Source organism: Olea europaea, chromosome 15 (genome assembly GCF_002742605.1).
Source record: "Olea europaea var. sylvestris chromosome 15, O_europaea_v1, whole genome shotgun sequence".
In the NCBI taxonomy this organism is placed as follows: domain Eukaryota; kingdom Viridiplantae; phylum Streptophyta; class Magnoliopsida; order Lamiales; family Oleaceae; genus Olea; species Olea europaea.
This window is the reverse complement of record NC_036251.1, coordinates 22,930,158-22,951,906: the sequence shown is the minus strand read 5'-3', so window position 1 is coordinate 22,951,906 and position 21,749 is coordinate 22,930,158. Positions and strand designations below refer to the sequence as shown.

General features: G+C 35.6%; 1 protein-coding gene across 3 annotated transcripts in view; it reads left to right on the top strand.

Moving 5' to 3' along the window:
• The window catches only part of LOC111410517 (tRNA uridine 5-carboxymethylaminomethyl modification enzyme MnmG), an 80,054-nt gene continuing 58,305 nt past the window's right edge, over nt 1–21,749 (top strand). The window contains exons 1-13 of one of the 3 annotated variants that reach the window (XM_023040892.1): nt 19–376; nt 945–1,096; nt 3,557–3,648; nt 5,934–6,047; nt 12,708–13,038; nt 13,576–13,755; nt 13,933–14,013; nt 14,691–14,909; nt 15,023–15,165; nt 15,388–15,554; nt 16,095–16,312; nt 16,956–17,048; nt 17,296–17,713. In XM_023040892.1, the coding sequence (XP_022896660.1) occupies nt 163–376; nt 945–1,096; nt 3,557–3,648; nt 5,934–6,047; nt 12,708–13,038; nt 13,576–13,755; nt 13,933–14,013; nt 14,691–14,909; nt 15,023–15,165; nt 15,388–15,554; nt 16,095–16,312; nt 16,956–17,048; nt 17,296–17,493 (2,202 nt within the window). In that variant the 5' untranslated portion in view covers nt 19–162 and the 3' untranslated portion in view covers nt 17,494–17,713. Of the gene's footprint in view, nt 377–944; nt 1,097–3,556; nt 3,649–5,933; nt 6,048–12,707; nt 13,039–13,575; nt 13,756–13,932; nt 14,014–14,690; nt 14,910–15,022; nt 15,166–15,387; nt 15,555–16,094; nt 16,313–16,955; nt 17,049–17,295; nt 17,714–21,749 lie in introns of those variants that run through there. The other 2 variants (XM_023040895.1, XM_023040894.1) reach the window with 2 other exon arrangements.

Below are 21,749 nucleotides of genomic sequence, written 5' to 3'. Positions count from 1 at the left end.
CCTACAAATTATTAATTATTTAATTTATTTCTTGATTCTACCCTTGGCTAGTGCCGCCTCCACAATTCTCTCTATCCTGCCATGGCACAATGGCACGGCTACTGCTGCTATGGCTTTTACTGATTGTCTGAAAATTCACCGTGTTCTCATATCTCTGCAAAAATGGTGACTACTTTATCACTTCATCTTACGCGAATCGTCTCCCAATTTTCCGTTCATTCTTCTCTGTTTTCCCCTCTTTCTTCTGCCAAGCAACGGCCTCGGTTACTCAATTGTCGCCAGAGCCTGCGCTTTCACGGTCGCAGGGGTTTCTTCGTCTCCTCTCACGCAGCACCACGTCGTCGCTTTAGTATCTCTGCCTCCACCACCTCACAAGGTGCGATTTTTATCCTTTAGTTCTAGTGGCATTGCCATTCCATCAACACAAAAGCTCTATGCATTTTTATTTATTTTTTAATAACGCGAGGGAATTTGGAATCTTATTTTATGCTTATATATACATAAAAAGGCAGTCCCAAAGTTAAATTTTTGAATTTTGGCTGATAATTAGTAAAACTGAATAAAAGGGATGACTTGTAGCTCTGAAAACTTTAAAAAGTTGGAATGCAAAATTATTTATTTACATATTTTATATCTATTCTTCGAGATAATAAACTACACCTCTTTTTAGATTCTGAAATTTGTCTCTAGAATTATGCAGAACTAAAACTCTATATTCAATTGTAATTTTACATTTATGACCCGGGGAGCAAACAAATATCAATGCTCTCACTTTTTCTTACTTTGATCTTATAAATCGAAAAAAGGAGTAGCGATATATACATTTTATCGTTCCCAGAAATAACTAGAATTGAATATGTTTTCTCATCTCTGGAGAGCTTCTATAAGCTGAATTTTATAAACATATTGTGAAATCCTATTTCTTGATTATAAATACTCTGCAGAGTGGGATAAGCACAGTGACGCTTCAAATGAGAGATATGATGTGATTGTTGTCGGAGGGGGGCATGCAGGCTGTGAAGCTGCCCTTTCATCTGCTCGTATAGGGGCAAAAACACTTCTTCTCACGCTCAATATTGACCGCATTGCATGGCAGGTAGATTGATAAAGATTTAAGTCTTTTCGTTATTATGCCGTTTGAGCCCCATTTTTGTCATAAAAATGCATTTTTGAATAGATTATTGATGTGAAATGTGTGGTTAAAAATTTAGAAAAGTTTTGGATTTGCGTGTAATACTATTTTATTGAAGAATGTGTAGTTGAAATGATGTCAAAATACTGTTTAATAATGCATTTTTTTCAAAGAATGGGGCTCAAACAAGGGCTTTAGTTGTGAAGATTGTCATTTCTTTGCTTAAATGTGTTTTTGTTATATGTTATCAAAGGGTTTTACAACATTGTCTGATAATTTCGATGGATAATCATTTGGGAAGGGAAGTTGGGATTGATTCCGTTATGAGCTTCTGCTCAGAGTTTCAACCAAATCCAATTTTTGCTGTAATGTCATCAGGATTTCGCTACGCTTCCCGGCGAAAATCTTGAAAGGATTTCTTAAACAACTCATGAATCCATTCCTTCGACACATGGTAATCCGTATGTCAAGAGTTTCGCTAGTTAACATATGGGACTAGCCTATCGTATAGAAGAGAGAGAGAGTCTACCTTTGATGTTGGTGCAGGCGAACGAGAAGGTTTCATCCCGCCGCCCTCTAATGTCAATAAAAAGGCTCTATCATAAATGAGCCTTTGCTCTTGGTTGACTTATGATTCACAGCTCCTTGGCTCCAATCAAATCCTAGAAATCGTAAGGTTCTAATCGAAATCCGTTCCCTCTTTCTACCTTTATCTACTTGAAAAAATGGGAGTTAATGCTAACATCTCTTATCTCATTTTTGATTTACCACTTCGGTAAAGTGTATAATCTGCCGAGTTGGATTCGAACCAACACTTCTGGAAAAGAAGGCTATTCCACCAATCATAAGTCAGAGCTTTAAGAAGTTCCTTACCTTACTATTTGACATATCTATTTAAATTTCAACTTTTGGTTCTTTATCTCCATGAATGTAGTTTTCAATAATAGGACCTTCATTCAGTCTCATCTGGACCTCGTGTTAAGTCATTATGGGTACAAGGCTCGGGTCGTTACAAAACAAAAAAAGCTCATTTTTTGTAACGACTCGAGGGTTGGCCAACGGTTAGGGTACGAGGCTTAGGTCGTTACAAAACAATAAAAGCGCATTTTTTGTGACGATTTGAGTCTCATAGCCAAGACTTTATATCATACATACTCTCCACTTTGGGAGAGTCTTAACCATCTTAATCCTCACAAATTTTGATCGCGTCTTCATGATCTAAACCTATGACCTCTACTTCATGAGAGATATAAGTTGAGTCTTGATATCAATTGACGCTTTTTTTGAATGACTCTTTCCTCGTGTCTTAGCTGTTATATCATATGTACTATTCGCCTTGGGAAGACATCCGACCTTCTTACCCTCTTTTTTCAACGAAGTCTCATAAAATTTGATACGAGAATTTAACTTAAGTCTCTCATAAAGTGAAGGTCTTGTCCGGGGGACACAATAGAAATTCGTGAGGGGTAAGAAGGTCAGGTGCTCTCCCAAAGTAGACAGTACGTATGATATAACGACTTGGGTACGAAGCCCGTGTTACTACACACGATGAAGTTAAACTCTCATCACTCATGGTTGAGATGGAGAAACTAACTTTTTACTGCAAGTGAACCATGTGTCATGCTTTGTGAGTTTCTCCTTATTTTAGTTTGTAAAGAATACCAGTGGTGAAGAACTCAAAGGTGCATATAGTGGGGAGGGTGGTGGTGGTGAAGAGAGATGGGGAAGGTACCCACCATCTTTGGTGCCTGGATCGAAAATCATTGTGGCTTTGGCTGGTGGGTTAGGCAGCAATCCCGGAGATATAGTCCAAAATTGAAGACTGGTGTGCCAAGAATTTGTTGATATTCACACGATTTATTTCATACATGTGTGTAAGACCTTTCCTAAATTCCTTCCAGTCCAAAGCTTCAAAGCTTAGTTTCTAGACACTGCTGCTTAAAACCACTCAAAGCTATGATCAGCTGCTGTTGGACTTCTTTCCTTGACGAAATGGGATCGTATCTCACCTGGCAGTGCAATCTCCGAGAATGGTTAGCAGGGAAAGCAGCCTTGTTGATTAAAGTAAAGGACCAGGGTTCTAGTGCTTTAGTTTTGTGGAATAAAAAAGGAAATATAATACAACAATTAAATGATCTCAGAGTGAAATCTAGATATAAGATAAAAAGAGAGTTGAAGTTGTTATATTGTTACTTCAATTTAGTGTTAGTTACTTTGATTGGATAGAATAATCAGGCTCTGAAGTCTGAATCATCCAAGGGTCCAAAGGACCGAGCAAGAACCAACAGAACTTCTAAAATTTCTTTTCTTCTTTTTCAAATGGATTGCATCAAAATCAGTTACTGAGTTCCTTGTCATGTTAGATTACTTTTAAATATTCTTGAAATTTTGCATAGAGATTCTGCTAAGTGGAGTTAAATGCAGCCTTGCAATCCGGCAGTGGGTGGGCCTGCAAAGTCTCAACTCGTACATGAAGTGGATGCGCTTGGTGGTGAAATTGGAAAGGTAGCTGACAGGTAATCTCAGCTGAAAAACCTGGTATATATGCTAGCTGTAATTTGCTGATGTTGATGTCCGAACTAAGTGGGATATGAGTTCTAAGTTGACCATATTGTCTACTGACCTCCTTAGTTTTGACCATGCTTTTGCATTCTCGGACACTTCAAGGATCACTGTCCAGACATTCATCTGAACATATATCATTCTCTTAACATTTATGGTGTGTTCAGCACCCCTATAACCATGTAAATGTTGAGTTTCTTTTTGAACAATTCTTATAGTTTTAGATTTGTTTTACTATCACGACTGAACTCACTTGCTATTAATTTGCTTCATGATGCAAATGTGATTCTGATTTGTGAAGATTATTTTCTGAAGCACGATTTAGACATTGAATGATGAAAAGAATATCTCATCTGTGTGTATAAATTGTGCTTAGTTCATAGATATGTCATGTTACTATTTCAACGATTGTTACAACGATGGATCACATTTAGTTATCACATAAATTTGTAAAAGGAATACCTATTAATCTGTGACCCTAAGCCCCTGTTTGGTGTAAATTAAACAGTTGATAAAAATCTAATTTAAAATCAACAATTAATTTTAACCATACATTTCATCAGTTTGTATCAAAATCTATTAAAAATCTTATTTTTAGCTACACCAAACATGGGCAAAATGTCCTACATGTTTACCATAATCGTAAATGGGAAGAGTGTCGTTTATCTGTTTCCATGCAAACGCGCACACACCCACTCATCAATGGGATATATTTGTTTGTTTATATACATGGTTGATTTATGCATGCTTATTTATGTACTTATGTTTATTTACATGTGTATATGGTTTTTAAGTTTTCTACTTCACGTGTCCTTGTATGTCTATCCTCTCACTGAGATTGGCATTTAAATTTTACTGGGTAAACAGAAAGAAGAGAATACAATAATTTTATGCTTGACTAGATATTCGAATAGACAAGCAGAATAGATTTCTCCACTGGTCTTCCTGTCATATTTATGTGATGGCTGCATGCACGTAAGAAATATCATGAGAAAAGTAACCTGATATGCTTTTGATGGATGTAATCATGTAATATCCACTCAGTTACGAAATAACTAATTTCATTGTTTTAACTTTTACTTTGTATTGCGACTATGCTGTAATGCTTGTCCATTCGGACCATACCAAATGTCTTGTTAGAGCATCTGGATAATGTGATATGCCCTGAATCATGCCAGGGAAGCATTTTCCCAATTGGAACATGTTATATATTTGTTAAACATATCTCAAGGCTTTGCCTGGATGTACCTTATTGCAAAATAGTATATCACAGGATTATCAGTTGTGAAGGAAAGAATTTCACATAAAATAGATTCAGTTCTGGAGATAAGGCACTAAACACATGAATGGTCGGTGAAAGAGGAATTAGACTTGAAGATAGAATTGAATGTAATGTAGAATGAAGTATTTTTGATAAGCAATTTACTTAAAATCCAAATGTATATTACCAAATTGAATGTTTTGTGTTGGATGCTGTCAGATCACTTTCATTGCTGCATGTTTCGCTTACAGCTTACACAGTTTTTGTCTAATCTATGGATAACTAGTTCGACATTAAATGCTTGTTGGATGAAAATTTGCTACAATTTTATCAATTCTTAAATGACCAAACCTCAATTTTAACCACATATTTAATGGGACCCACAACTTTCATCAACTTTTCAGCCACACATTTCATCAACTTTATCAAAATTTGCTAAGTTTTTTTACCAAAATCTTTATCACACAGGCGTTGAATTTGCTTCTGGAAACGTTCGACACTTGTTTATCCTGACAAAAAAGTTCTACTCAGGATGAGTGTTGCACAGCTTAATCAGGAGAGGGGTGGGGGAAGTAGTAGTAAACAGCAATACAATTGAGGAGGAAATGCAAAAGAATTATCGTAGTGAAGTGGATAACATGGTGATTTGGCCCTGAAGGGCCATATTCAGGAACTGAATCCATCTGGCTTTTGAGAACATACTCCATATGCTATGGGATACCACGGCATACCTGCAGAAGATCCATTCTTTTGACTGTGACAATCATCTGGCACAAAACATTTTCACTTACTACCTTATAAGATAACATATATTAAGGGAAATTGTTTTATTTTTTTCAATATTCTAGACCATCTTTTATTTGATCGTATTTAGGCATTGCCTCTAATTTATTGACCTCTTGATGGTTAAGAAAATGTCTTTTGTATTTTTTTTGTGGTTTACGGCACATGACTGGCCATAATATGTTCATACTTCAGGTGTTATTTGCAAAAGCGCGTCCTTAATATTTCAAGAGGCCCTGCTGTTAGGGCACTGCGTGCTCAAACTGATAAAAGGGAGTATGCTTCGGAAATGAAGAAGATTGTGGAAAGGCAAGTTTGCCATTGATCCTGTAGAAATGTTTGTTTCCACATTTGAGTTTTGTGATTCTACACTTCAGCATGATGTGTCTGCAGCTCTTCTATAGATTTATATTGTGATGAACACTAGTTTGCTCCTAAAATGATTTTTCTGTCTTCAAATTTCTAACTTCCATTTAGAAAGATCTCTGACTTATGAAACTCAGTATACCTGCTGGTGCTACTAAACTCAGTTGATGTTTAAAGGATGTAGACAACAATGAAGTAGAACATGTTGGGTCATTTAGGAGTTACAGATATCCTCTATATAGTTGTCTTTAGTTTCTCATTTGGTGAAGTTATATATGCATTTGAAGCATTTTTTGTCAGATGAATTTGAGTTTCCAACTTTAACTTGTTAAGATTTCTAGCACTTTTTTATTTTTATTTTTGTGGCTCTGATGTTCTATCTTAATGCGTAAGGCGTCTACTACCTGCTTCTTTCCAGATTTGTAAAAGAGCACAAAAATATTCAAATGTTAAACCTTTAATTTAGATTGTGTGCCATAGTTTTATTCAGGTGCACCTTCAGGCTTCATTATTTCTACATCATCTTATAATAGCTAGTCAATATTGGTTGTCCTTTATGGATGATATATTTTACAGGCCATTAGGATGAATAAAATCTGTAACTATAGCGTTATTCAATTTTTTATTTTTTGGCTGCAGGCCAAATGCTAAAAATCAAATGTTTCGCTTAATTCCGATCCATAGACAAACATGTTTGTTTGACACCTAACTTTCATGGAATAAGTTGAAAATCCCTTCTCCAGTCTCTCTAACTCTAAACAGAACTTTGTAACTTTTAAATGTAAATGTTTCGCTTAATTACGATCCATAGACAAACATGTTTGTTTGACACCTAACTTTCATGGAATAAGTTGAAAATCCCTTCTCCAGTCTCTCTAACTCTAAACAGAACTTTGTAACTTTTAAATGTCTGTTGACGTTTAGAGAACAACTGGATTCCAATAGTATTCGTGATTGTTAACCTGGCAAACTAGTTGATGCAGCACCAAAAGGATGATTAATAGAAATAGAAGAAAGATTCAGAAAGAATGGGGAATTAAGGGAGGGGATAGAAGAAGAATTCAATAGAAGAAGGGGAGGGATGCGCCATAAGCGAAATAATTATTCATCCATCATCTACTGAAAATTACAATGCAAAATAGGTTTAAATTGTAAAACAACCCTAATGAGCTTGGGCTCGAGCCCATACAAGTCCAAATTTAAATAATAGTCCAAGAAAATAAATAAAACTTAAATAAAATAAGTAAACGTCGTCCGATATCCTCATCAACCCTCCCAGGTGGGAGAAAAACTCGACTCTGTCGAGTTGATAGATAGTATAGGCTGCAGTCAATCTGATACTCCAAATGTTTCAAGTCAAGCCACGGGGGACGATCTTTCTGACGAACCAAGTAACGAAATTCCATAATTGATAGTACTGAAAACTGTAGCTTATTCCCAAGAATATGATCTGACCAAGGGGGCTGATCTTTCCTTCTAACCAAGTACTGATACTGGACTTCAAATAACCAATACTCATGCACCTCATCTTCAACATTTTCACATGATTGTACATAATGAGGAGCATAAGAAGTACGTCGATTTACCCAACAAACAAGGAAGTACTGAATTTTGCCATCATTGGTCAATACAACACGTTCATCTAAAATAACATCAATTTTATCTTTGTGTGCTGTAATAGATGGTATTAAAGTAGAAATATCAATATAGTCAAATTGGGGGTCCACAAAGTTAGGTAGAAATGGATCATTAAAGGAAGTAATACGGTATTTGTAAGTAATGAAGTCCTCAATATTTAAAGTAGAGTGGTGGCTAAAATGTGAAGAAAGAGCAATGACATGTGCATTTGAACCAACATGCTTTAAAATTTTTAAAGGACCAGCACTACAAGCTTGCAATATGACATAATCCCCAATATTAAATTCAAAATATTGTTTATGCGAATCAGCTTGAAGTTTATATAATGCATTACTTGCATCATGTTGTTTATTGATCTCAATATGCAAGTCATGAAGATGATATACAAATGCTTCAGCTGACAACAACACACTAGCATACGGGGACATGGGAATAAGTTCTAACGGTCGCCTAAACTTATAACTATGAACAACTTCAAATGGATTTAGACCTAGAGATTGATTCATAGAATTGTTATATGCGATGTGAACAGTTGGGGAGATCGAGTCCCAATTCTCAAGATTTTTCTGTACTAGAGACTGTAATAAATTGCCAAGACTTCGGTTAGCAATTTCGATTTGATCATCAGTTTGAGGTTGGTCAGTAGTGGAGAATTTTGATTTAGTGCTAAGAACAAGCGACTGGATTCTCCAAGGGTGACTAGTGAAATCATCAAACTCTTTGAGTTGGGTAAGGGTACGACATATAACATGTGATTGAGAGTTGTCGGAAACAAGGGGTATAGTTTCTAAAGTCTCGGGAAGGGTCGGGATTCCACTTAAGGAAGTGTCCTCACTATAATCATCAAAATCTTCAAGTTTAGGGCCATATGCTAGATCTTCTAACGACTCTTCTATTGCATTCTTTCGTTCTTCTATGACTAAGGCTCGGTTAGGACATTTGGAAGAGATGTGGCCAAAATCTTTACAGCTGATGCATAGCAAGTGAGAAGTCTTTGGAGTTTCACAAATTATACCCTTATTTTCCAAAATTGGAGGAATATTAGATGGGGGAGGTCCTAGAAGGGACTTAACAGGAGGAAGTGGAGCCACATTAGACGGGGGAGGTCTTAGAAGGGACTTAACAGGAGGAAGTGGAGCCAATGAAACCGAAAGATGATTGCCATTACGCTTTCTACATGAAGAAGAAGATCTTAGACTATCACGACCTTTACAATTATTTTTCCAAATAGGAGGAACATTAGACGGAGAATGTTTTATGATAGACTTATGATGAGGCGATGCTAATGAGATGGGTGAACGACGATGACCACGCTTTTCATATGGAGTACTAATAATCAACTCATAATCTCGAGCTAAAGAATAAGCGTGATCAAGAGTAGTGACACCTCGAAGGAAAAGTTCGCGCTTAAGATCATCTCTCAGACCTTGGCTAAACCTACTCAAAGTCATGCTTTCATCCTCAATTAAATGACATTTGGTTCGAAATTCCTCAAATTGCGCGATATACTCAGTCACTAATTGATTTCCTTGTTTAAGGGCATTCCATTGAGTAAGAATTTCAAAATTATCTCGTTCTCGCTTACGAATCTGATCCCTATTCTTACGATCGCGTCGAAAATATTTTTGATCACTTTGTTCACGATTATATTGTCTATTATGAGACGCTTCAGAATTAGTGTCAGTTAAACGAGGGGTTCGCTTAAAATTGCTCAACTTAGCAGCTAGGTTCTTTCTCTCCTCACGAGTAGCAGTTATATCTGATTGGACAGTCGATAGGCTAGTGGCAAGTTGCGCTAATTGTGTAGTGAGTGCATCAAATTGGGATGGATCCATGGTCAATGTATTGGAAATAGAGATGACAAGACGACCACTATGCAACTACATGTAATGTAATACCAGCTAAATGACGTGCTATGATGAGATCAGTGAACAATACGTGCAAGCAATGGAAAATAACTTGTACCATTTTTTTTAATTTAATTTTAAATATTGGGATTAATTAAATCCAAAACAAGCTAATACTGCTAGTACATGTAAAATGGCAAAACAAGGGTCAACACTAGTCAAATTCTCTAATCAATTTAAGTGGGGAACAATGGAAGTCAATTCGGTTACTGGTGTCAATTCGATTAATGATTTTGATCAAGTGAGGTTTAAGGTTAAAATTATCACAATAACAGCAGCACAAGATTTTAATTGATGCAATTTTAAAAATGAAGCAGTAGTATAAACCAATACTAAATAGAGATCAAAGATTCCCTGTTGTTTAGTTTTGATTATTTGTATGCCGCTTGATCTGAATTGCCGACTTATAAGCCCCAACTATGCTTCTGTTCTTCCCTTCGTATCCAATGATTTTAGCCCCTGTAGACTGTAACTTGTGCTAGTTCTAGTATGGACGTAAAATTGTGTGTAGTGACTGTGGCTTTTAGATTGTTGAGATGGACGAGAAAATATATGAGTGTGGTAATTGTTGTGGAAGTGTATGATCTTGGGTAGGTGGTGGTGGCCTATGGCGATGAAGCGGTAGTGCTCTGGATGCCTGGGTACAATAGATAATGAAGTGGTGACGTAATGGTGATTAGAGGCGGCAGCGGCAAGAGAGTGGTTATGAGAGAGAAATCGGGTGAAACTGTGGGGTATTTGATTTTAATGGATTGGTTATAATCGGGTTTGGTTGGATATTTGGGACTGATCATGGGTTGAATGGTGTTGGGTCGATTGTGATAATATGTGATAAGTGGGTTGGATTTAGTGTTTATTGGGCTGAAAAGCAAGTGGATTGGCTAAATAAATGATGAGAGATGGGCTGTGCGTTTAGTGCGATTTGGGAGTAATTTGGGCCACTAGCTTATGGCCCAAGTGTTTTGATAAAAAAATGAATGGAGTAGGTTATAGAGAGGGAATATATGGGTTGAAGGGCTAAGTAGGCTTGAATGCTAGGGTTTGGGATTTGTGGAACAACACCACAATTATTTTTTATTTATTTATGAGCAGCAGCAGGAGGAAAAAAATGAGAATTTTTTTTTTGTGTGAACAGTAACTTTTTTTTTTTTGAAGCTGATAATACCAAAAAAAAAATGAATTTTCGGGTATGAATAGTACCCGTGAACAGTACAGGATTTTTTTTTTTTGGGGGCTGGGATGTGAACTGAAATTTCAGAAAAAACCTAAACTGAAATTTCCGACTGTGAACAGTAACGTGAACAGTTTTTTTTTTTTGAACAACTATGAAAAAGCTGGAAAAATAATAATTTGGCTGCTCATACTAAAAGTTTATTTGTTTGTATTGTTCCACAAGTTCTTAGGAAAGAAATTGAAAGAGATTTTTGGATTGGAAATGAGAGATTATCCAAATTTAGGCTCTGATACCAAATTTGATGCAGCACCAAAAGGATGATTAATAGAAATAGAAGAAAGATTCAGAAAGAATGGGGAATTAAGGGAGGGGATAAAAGAAGAATTCAATAGAAGAAGGGGAGGGATGCGCCATAAGCCATAAGCGACCAAAATAATTATTCATCTATCATCAACTGAAAATTACAATGCAAAATATGTTTAAATAGTAAAACAACCCTAATGAGCTTGGGCTCGAGCCCATACAAGTCCAAATTTAAATAATAGTCCAAGAAAATAAATAAAACTTAAATAAAATAAGTAAACGTCGTCCGATGTCCTCATCACTAGTGTTTGTGTTGGAGGTAAATCAGTTGGCTTAAGATAAAGTAATCAACGTGCACACTTCATTTGGTGTTATTTTGAGATTTAAGAAAAATGAGTACATACCCAAGGTTTCCTTTTTTCATTTGGTTCACTAATGGCATGTCAGGACAAGAGACAGAATTTGATTCTGTGAAGATATTTGGAGAGGCTGTTGCTCCTTAGCTTTACCGTACAAAGCCTTGGCCTTGAAAAACGTTCCCATTTACTTTGTTTGATTTCCGAAGATAATTCAATTTCCTAGAATTTTCAATTTCATCAAGATTTTACGGGATACTATATTGGATTCATCTTCTTTGCTATCCATTCTTGAGAGTTGTCTCTAAAGCCTCATGTATTTTGGTAGAAGATCGTGGGAGTTGGATCCTTGGAGTACTCTCTTGCAATTACTATTTCTAAACTGTAGTTGAGTTTCCGAGTTATCTATTATTGGAACCTTTTGATTTCATTTTGAAATCTTGCTTAAGTTTTAAGAGAGAGTCCTATGTACCCCTTTCTCGTTTTATGTGTAAGAGGAAAACTTAAACTATTATCACTTATTCTTACACTGACGTCATTAGATTTCTGTGGTGCAGCTTGTAATTAGAAGCTGGTTTTGAATTGAGTATTCCTGAAAGTTGCGGCATACTAATTATGGAAAAACAGTAGTTTTTCTCGAGATCGTATTTTTTTGTGGGAACATGTGGTTTTAACCATATATTGGGTTGTTCGAATATAAAGAATCCAAAAATTATAGGAAAAGTATAGCTGCTTGGGGATTTATGGGATAGAGCGAATTTTTCGTCTTCTTTATAGACTTCTACATCTAGGGAGTTTAAGGATTTTACTTTATTTTTATTTGTTCATGGTTCGGAGAATCTATTTATCTATATCGTTAATAAAACTTTGCTTCATATCAAAATGGATAAATAAATGACCACAGATTTGAATTGCTGAAGGAGCGTTGGATACTTTTACCACTGAATCTTCTGGGCTCAGTTAGTTCTGAATTGCTTGTTGGCTTTTGTTTTCATAGGGTGTGGTGCACGGATCAAATTCTAGACTACTTTACATAACTTTCTTTGTGGTATAAATATTATGAAATGAATAATTATATATACTTTTATAAGTACTTGCAATGCGAAAGTATACAGCCATGTTATACCACCATCTGGGCGGATATGCTTCTCGCAGTCATTACCTTGAATTTTGTTTTAAAAAAAAAAAAAATGACTCCCATTTTCTGACTAGCTCCCTTTTTCAGTACGCCAAACCTGTCTATAAGGGAAGCAATGGTGACAGACATTTTAGTAGGGAAGAATGACAACGTGGAAGGTGTCTGTACATTTTTTGGCATGAATTTCTACGCACCTTCTGTAGTTCTTACTACTGGTACTTTCATGAGCGGGAAAATTTGGGTTGGCAAAGCTTCGATGCCTGCAGGACGAGCTGGTGAATCAGCTTCACATGGTCTAACAGAAAACTTGCAGCAGCTTGGATTTGAAACTGACCGGCTAAAAACTGGAACCCCTGCGCGTGTTGATTGTCGTACAGTAGATTTCTCAGGATTGGAGCCTCAACACGGAGATGAAGAGGTCATGCCACTCAATTCAATACGTAGTATAAGTAGCAGTTACATGAACATAAGCTTTCTGCTTCTGCTAGTTTTTCTTAAACAAAGAAATAAATGATTCAATTAAAATATTATTACTATGGTTTGTGAGAAAGTAAACCAACATTAAATTTAGAAATATTAGCCAATCAGTCCTATCCCGTGGCCTTGGAAATAATTTTATAATGTGAAATTATTATGTATACCCACTGCCCTGTTTCTGAATGCGAGGCACAGTAGTGAACACACACACAAACCCCCCCAAAAAAAAAAAGAAAAGGTTGCTCATAGACCCTAGTTCCTTACATGTTGCTGAACATTGCTAAGCTAGTGGCATGCATATTGAATAATGAGTAGTCAGGCAGCCTAGTTCCTCACTTGACACTGTACGAGGCTTTTCATAAGCCTAGATATGGCTTTTTATGGTCTTTTCTGCTTCTGCTGGTCTTCTTTTAATTAAAACTTATGGGAAATGTATCCTTTTTATACTAATGGTATTAATTGTCTCATTGATAAACAGGTTAACTGGTTCAGTTATGATCCTGATTACCATCTTGAACGAGAACAGATGTGCTGCTATCTTACACGCACTACAAAGAGCACTCATCAATTAATTAAAGATAACTTGCACGAGACCCCCACTTATGGAGGATGGGTGGAAGCCAAGGGACCTCGATACTGCCCCTCAATTGAAGACAAGGTATGGTTTTGTAGACCGCTCTCTATATATATCGATCTACCAGTCCATCTATCTATCTGCCCAACCATCTGTCAGTCAGTACCTACCTTGAATTTGCGTCCTCATCTAATTTTCGTCCGTGTTCCTAATTTTCTTTTTGCTTTTTCCTGCTACAGTTTAACATTTTGTGCTATATAGATTGTAAGATTTCAGGATAAAGAGTCGCATCAAATATTTCTTGAACCAGAGGGTCGGAGTGTCCCTGAACTCTACGTGCAGGTTTTTGAAGCTTTACCTTTTGTTCTCTATTGCAATTTCTTTGATTTGCATGGCACTACAGGTGGATATGTTTCTAATGGAGAACCTTGTAAACTTTTCTCAATTGATCTAAACCCTCAATAGTTTACATATATTTTTCTTTCTTTTATTGTTCTCTGATACTTTATCTATGTTTTAGTTTTGTTTGAAAGAACTTCTTTTGAAATTTATGGCTCATAATATCTTGAATTTGCTAATAGGGAAACTAATATGCTTCATTATCCAAATAAAAGTGCATCACATATCAGATAACCGACTAAAGTGTTTGCTTATTTGAAAGTAACGCATTGAGGGCCTTTCCTGTTTCATAAAATGCGTGTTTTATATTGTGTAATGGGGTTGAAGTTGGAAGCTGTTACAAGTCTAGACATGAGTTGGTTAAGGTAAAAGTACAAGTGAATGTAAAAATGTATATTGTTATCCAAAGCCCTTATTGAGGGTCTAAAGCTCTCTTGAGTATCTGCAAAATTGCAATCTTTTACTTGGCGGGGATTCCAAATCTAGTATGTGAATGATGTTTGTGCTATTATTTTAAAAATGTTTGGTTGCACTGCCAGGGGAAATACGAATTTGACATTTGTATTATTAATTTATCATATCTATGACTGTTAAACCATCATCGTCTGCTTATCCTGCAGGGTTTCTCTACTGGTTTACCAGAGAGACTACAACTGCCACTCTTGAGAACGTTACCTGGTCTTGAAAATTGTTCAATGTTGAGGCCTGCTTATGCTGTAGAGTATGACTACTTTCCAGCACACCAGTGTTTGCCATCTCTCATGACTAAGAAAATTGAAGGACTATTTTTCTCTGGTCAAATAAACGGAACAACTGGATATGAAGAAGCTGCTGCACAGGTGTTCATATTTGGAGAAAATTAGCCAGTTGAGATTCATAATTTTTATGGAGGATACCATAATGGTTTGTTCTCTGCCAGGGATAATCCTTTCCAATATTTTCTTTTTGACAGGGAATCGTTTCTGGTATTAATGCTGCCAGGCATTCAGCTGGTAAATCCTTGATAGTTCTTGAGAGGGAAACCAGTTATATAGGGACTTTGATTGATGATCTGGTGACAAAGGACCTTAGAGAGCCTTATCGCATGTTAACCAGGTAAGTACAATTTAAGTACTCATGTTTATATCCATGGACTGGTATGCGACACATGTATTAGCTTATGTGGATCCTTAATGCACAAAACCCTTCTAAATTCATACTAGCTACTTTGATTTATTCATTCTACTTTTGACTATAAAAGGGATTGTACATAGCCCATTGTTTATATCTTTAAAAGAATATGTTCCTTTTGGTTACTTAAAATATATTTTCTTTCAGCCGCTCAGAACACCGTTTGTTTCTTCGTTCTGATAATGCTGACAACCGCCTCACACCTCTGGGACGTGATATTGGTTTAATAGATGATAGGCGCTGGAAAATCTACTTGGACAAGAAGGCACGGATTTTAGAAGAGAAACAGAGACTTAAGACAACCAGGATTTCAGGTTGATCATTTCCCTCTTCTTTGAAAGAACTGATCTATAATTTTTGATGTCATATTCTGCAAGATATACCGATGTTTTTTTGTATCTTAAATCAGAAGTGGTAGGAATTATTAAAGTATGTGGATCGGAAAAACTTGGGTGCTCAATATCCACATAGAAATTGTTGTCTTCTTTTGATTGTTGGTATCATTTTAATGAGTTGTATGCGTCTGCCACAAGAACTAGAATCTTGGTACACTTGTTGAAAATTATGTCATGAATAATCACTAAAAATCCACACAGAGCTAATCACGTAAAGTTGGTTATGTTAGAGTAAATAGAAAAAAAGGGAAAAGAAAATTAAAGAACATCTTCTTACAAAATCACTTGGATACGGCATCCTGCACTTTTGTAACCAGACTCCCTTCTTTCATTCCCATCCAACCTCTCCCACATCTGTCGTGCACAGCATTCTAGGTGAAACAATAGAGGTGAATCTAGTAAAAGTTGGAAAGCCTTCTTATGCTATCTTAACATAGTATCTCCTTTGTCTGCTTTCAGGTGGAGATTTAGCTGCTGAAATCACTGAGGTGTCTCGTCAGCCGGTGAGGGATTCATCAACATTAGAAAGCCTTCTTAAGAAGCCACATGTGCAATACAAAATTCTTGATAAGCATGGATTTGGGAATAATCTACTCTCTAGGATGGACAAAGAATGCGTAGAGATTGACATCAAGTATGAAGGCTTCATTGTACGGCAGCAAAACCAACTTCAGCAGGTAAATAATTGAAGCATGACAAATAGTTAAATTTAGGGCATGTTTGATTTCATCACTAGATAGGACTAGACAGTAAATAGATTCTTTAACTTTTTTTTTTTTCCCCTTTGCACCGTCCAGTTTTATCTAATACTGTTTCCCAAACACGGCCTTAAGAGTAAGTAAGTGTGCTTCTGAAGGTGTTTTATATACATTGAGCTAGTTCTAAACATCAACATACCACTCTGTGTTTTATATGTAAAGTGGGCCAAATAACTCCCAATGCATCCGCGTCAATCTGCCATCTTTTTGTCACATACTCACATTCATAAAATTTAACTGCTTGAATTATTGGCTTAAAGAGTCAATAATTCAAGCAGTTATTCTAGGAGTCAGACAGGATATTAAGCTCTTGTTTGAAACTGGTTTTTTCAAAAACTTTTTCTCAACTCATTGTCAATCACTCGTTCTCCAAAAACAATGATTTTTCACATTTCTCCATAACCTTTCCTAACCACAAATTCTCCCAATAAATCACTTTTCACAAAATTCAAATTCACAGAAGGGCTAAAATTCCATGGATCTTAGTTAACAGTTATACTATCTTGTGGTTTTGGTGGATGATAGGCTGAATCTTATGTCTTCATCTTGTTTCTGTCTGTAGATGGTTAATCGACAACACAGACAACTTCCAGATGATCTTGATTACTATGCAATGACGACATTGTCACATGAAGCACGTGAGAAACTGTCCAAGGTATCTCGCATCATTATCATCACAATACAAATTTTTTTTCTTCCATAATTATGCGTATGCCATGATTGGAAAATGTCCGTCATGATTTATTACTTCTGAATTATTAGCAGAACCATGATCATTTTTTGATACAAATCATTTTATTGCCTAAAATCGAGCACAAATATAGTCAAGATACGGTCACAGTTGCAAAAATGCTTGTGTAGTGTAAAATATTTAATTTCTGAACTGCTGACTTATGCTCCAGGTCAGGCCACGAACGATAGGACAAGCAAGTAGAGTAGGTGGTGTTAGCCCCGCTGATGTTACAGCATTACTTATCATCCTGGAATCGAACAGGAGGAGAGCCCATGAAGAAAGAAAGCACCAAATGCTAACATCGATCATGGCAGATGCGAATCAAGAAGTGTCTGAAAGTCCTCTTAAAGAGACGATTAGCCCTTAAAATATGCAACGAAAGATCAAAATTTCCCGTGTACAGCATCTGCTCCAATGCTAATCATTCAGGATGGCAGCAAATTGAAATCTGTTCTTGCTGCTTTCTTACAACTTTAGCGGACTTTTATACGTGGATAAACTCAAGAAAGATGAAATTTTGGGACACGATTCCTCAAGCGCAACTCAAGAAAGTTTTTTCAACGTTTAAATTGATCTTTGATGGTATATTTCATGAGTTAAATAACTATGCGTCCCCATTTGATTTAAGTAAAAATATTGATTAAAATTTAAATTTAAGTCAAAGTCAACATATAATTTTAATAATATTTTATTAGATTTACAACTTTTTAATCGTATATTTCATCAACTTTTATTTAATCTAGTAAATTTTTTTATCAAAACCAATAAGGCTAAATTGCGAAAAAATAATAATTGTTTATTTGATTATTATACTCCCTCCATTCCACAAAATAAACTTGTTTACATTTTCACACAGATTGAGAAAATGTAATTAATATAGTTGGAAACATAATTTTTTCTCACATTTTCCCTAAGATACCCCTTCATTAAATAATTGTTTAAATATAAATAATTCATATTTGTAGATAATAAAACACATAAAATAATATGGACACAATAGAAATTAAAAAATGGATTATAATCTCAATAAGAAAAGTAATATATAATTTGGGACAGACCGTAAAAAGAAAATAAATCTATTTTTATGGAATGGAGGAAATAACATTTTAGTTTTTGATAAATTGGAACTTTTCTAATTTCATTTCAAAATTATATGTGCGGGAAAAATTGTCTCTACGAGGGAGAGGGAAAATAAAAAATAGGTGAAGGATCTCATTTATAAGTCACCAGAACAAGAGAGGCCAATTTGCAAACTTTTGGGACTCACATAATCCGATATTGCTAGAGGCCCAGCTGGGGGTAGATTAGTACCAACCCCCTCGAATCAAAGAAGGAACCCAGAGATGTAGGAATCAAAGTCAAATTCACACTCATACGAATTTCAGGGATAATCATCACAACAAGATGCTCAGTTTCACCCGCTATTGGTGGGCTAAATTACTTTATATTTTATAAATTTCAGACATGTTATACATAATGGATTTCAGAATTCGGCCTTTACGATTTATCGCGGATTGAATACTTTGAAGTTCGATATGATTCCAATTGAAAAATGACAATTTATGTGTTATCTATCATCTAGATTTGAAATCATAATGCCTGGAGGCATTTTTTGTAAAATTCATTTAACGGTAATAGGGAATACAGTCTTAGTACTTTTAAAAAGTATTTTCGTGCCCCAAAAATAATTATTGAGATCCCAATTTTTGATATTTTGCTAGAACCTAATTCTGCTAAATTAAAGGGTTTGCCATGCAAAGCATCAAATTATGCTAATCCATTTTTCTCAAAATTCATTTTTAACCACACATTTCTCGATAAAATAATTTTACACGTAAATTCAAAATTTTCTCTAGACTACACATTCTCCAAAAAAAATCATAAATTTCAAAATCTATTTTTTTTTACGCCAAAAAAAAAAAAAAAAAAAAAGACTCAAACATAACCTATAGATGTGAAGGGGCAGAGCATCCTTCACATTAGAAATTCCGAAACTCAGTTCAGAATGGCTTGAGAATAATAAATAGAATTACAAGGAGTTCTCTTGTGTACTGTTGAGAGATTATATTCTATTTTTTATTTTTTTATAACCAATTGATTGCTTGGTACATCTATTGATAATCCGACTTGGTCAAACTCTGCATTTGGAAGAACTTCATGGCTTTCAGCAATGTCAGCTTATATTTTGTAGAAATAGTCCATCATGAAAAACGTTAAAAGTGTCGTGTAATGAAGCCGTAAAGCCAAGTCTTCAGCAATATCTAATTCTGAATTCTCTTTCGAGCTGCGAACATTCAGTATTTTCATCTTCAAAGTAAAAACTGGATGAAAACAAATTTTTCGGAAGGCCAGTGGTGGCCTAACTATAGGCGGAATAGGCAATCGCCTAGGTCCCCGCTTTGGTGAGGACCCCAAATTATATAAGGTTAATTAGTTGGTTGAAAAAAACCGAAAATTTATAAAATTATTTAAAATAGAATTATCCTATGCAAACACAATAAACTAATAAAAATTGAAATACAAAAATCTTTTAAAAAACATACCAAATTCATTGGGAGAAGTTAAGGCCACCACCGTATCATTACAATTGGCTAATCGATCAATTAAATATCCTCGGGGTGTCATTGAGGATGTGTTAGTCAAGGTGGACAAATTTTTATTTCCGACCGATTTCATAATTCTTGACATGGAGGAGGGCCATGATATTTCTATCATTTTCGGACAATCATTTCTGGCTACCAATCGAGCTTCATTTGATGTGCAAGAGGAGCAACTCATTTTAAAAGTCCCATATGAACGAAGTTACTTTCAATGTTTTGAAGGCCATCAAGTACCTATTGAAATTTGATTCATGCCTTCGAGTGGATGTTGTTGATCATGTGGTGACATGGTACTCGGTATTATCATATTTAAATATTGAATTCGTTTTGTAAATAAATTTGATATTTATTTGTCTTATACTTTTATTAAGTAAAAAAATATTTTCTATAAGTGAAAGGCATTGGATTTTATTATATTAAAGAAATATCTAATTGGTTTTTCGCATTTATGATTATAAAATAATATAAACGACAATACTTCCAAGTCTAGGGTATCGAGATTTGGGGCAAATTAGTCCCTATTTGACAACCATTTTTTGTGGAAAGTGGAGTTTTGAACTTGGACTCTTAAAATGCGTTCTTGCACATCAATCAAAGTTCGACTGATAGCTCGAAATGGTCGTTCCAAAATGATAGAGATATCATAATCCTCCACCATGTCAATAATTATGAAATTGGCCAGAAAGATAAATTTGTCCACCCTGAGCGTGCTAATGCGGTTATTATTTTTTTTATTTTTTATTTTTTTGTAATGATTCTAGAGCTCTACTCTGGTCAACAATTATTTAAATCACGTGGAGCTGCTAAACAATAAAAGGCTTCAGTTGTTTCCTGCTATTAACTCAAATTATTGTAAGATATTAATTTCCCTTTCATGTGATGAGAGTATATCTGTGAGAAAATTTTTCCTGTGATGCACTCTTATCATCCACAAAAAACCTTTTGACATTTTTTTGGTGAAATTCCTAATTTTTTTTATTTTGTGCGGTTTTTTTGGGACCAGGGGGTTACCAACATATACGGAAAGCATCCTTTTCGACGTACTAATATATTCCGATGTCTCTTTCGAGTTTCAATTATACATCGAGATCACACAGATTAGGGGACATAATGATTTTAGAAAGTTTTTAAATAACTAATATGCAGGGCCGGTCCTGGACACAGACAAATGAGGCCTGTGCCTCAGGCCCAAAACCACATAGAGCTTATATTTTGTGTGGTTTTTTTGGGACCAGGGGGTTACCAACATATACAGAAAGCATCCTTTTCGACGTACTAATATATTCCGATGTCTCTTTCGAGTTTCAATTATACATCGAGATCACACAGATTAGGGGACATAATGATTTTAGAAAGTTTTTAAATAACTAATATGCAGGGCCGGTCCTGGACACAGACAAATGAGGCCTGTGCCTCAGGCCCAAAACCACATAGAGCTTATTTTGGCCCAAATTTTTTTTTTTTTAAATATTAAAAGATGGAAAACGAAAACGAAAATAGTTTTTTCATTAATTGTGAGATGATTGAGATATTTGTTTGTTGTTTTAAGTTAATAATATGTTATAATATATCGTTGAATTTTGCATTTACATTGATTTTGGGAGCCTACTTTTTGGACTTGGCCTCGGGCTCTGACAATCACAGGATCGGTGCCAAAAATCTATTTTTGTGCTCTCTACTAGCATAATTGTACTGGAAACTAATGGTGTTTCGCGCGGGTTAAGTCGCTAACAATTAAAAAGGATCAGACGATTGTGTAAGGGACGAAACCTCTTGAGACAAAGTGTTATAATATATCGTTGAATTTTGCATTTACATTGATTTTGGGAGCCTACATTTTGGACTTGGCCTCGGGCTCTGACAATCACAGGATCGGTGCCAAAAATCTATTTTTGTGCTCTCTACTAGCATAATTGTACTGGAAACTAATGGTGTTTCGCGCTGGTTAAGTCGCTAACAATTAAAAAGGATCAGACGATTGTGTAAGGGACGAAACCTCTTGAGACAAAGTCCCAAAAAGGGG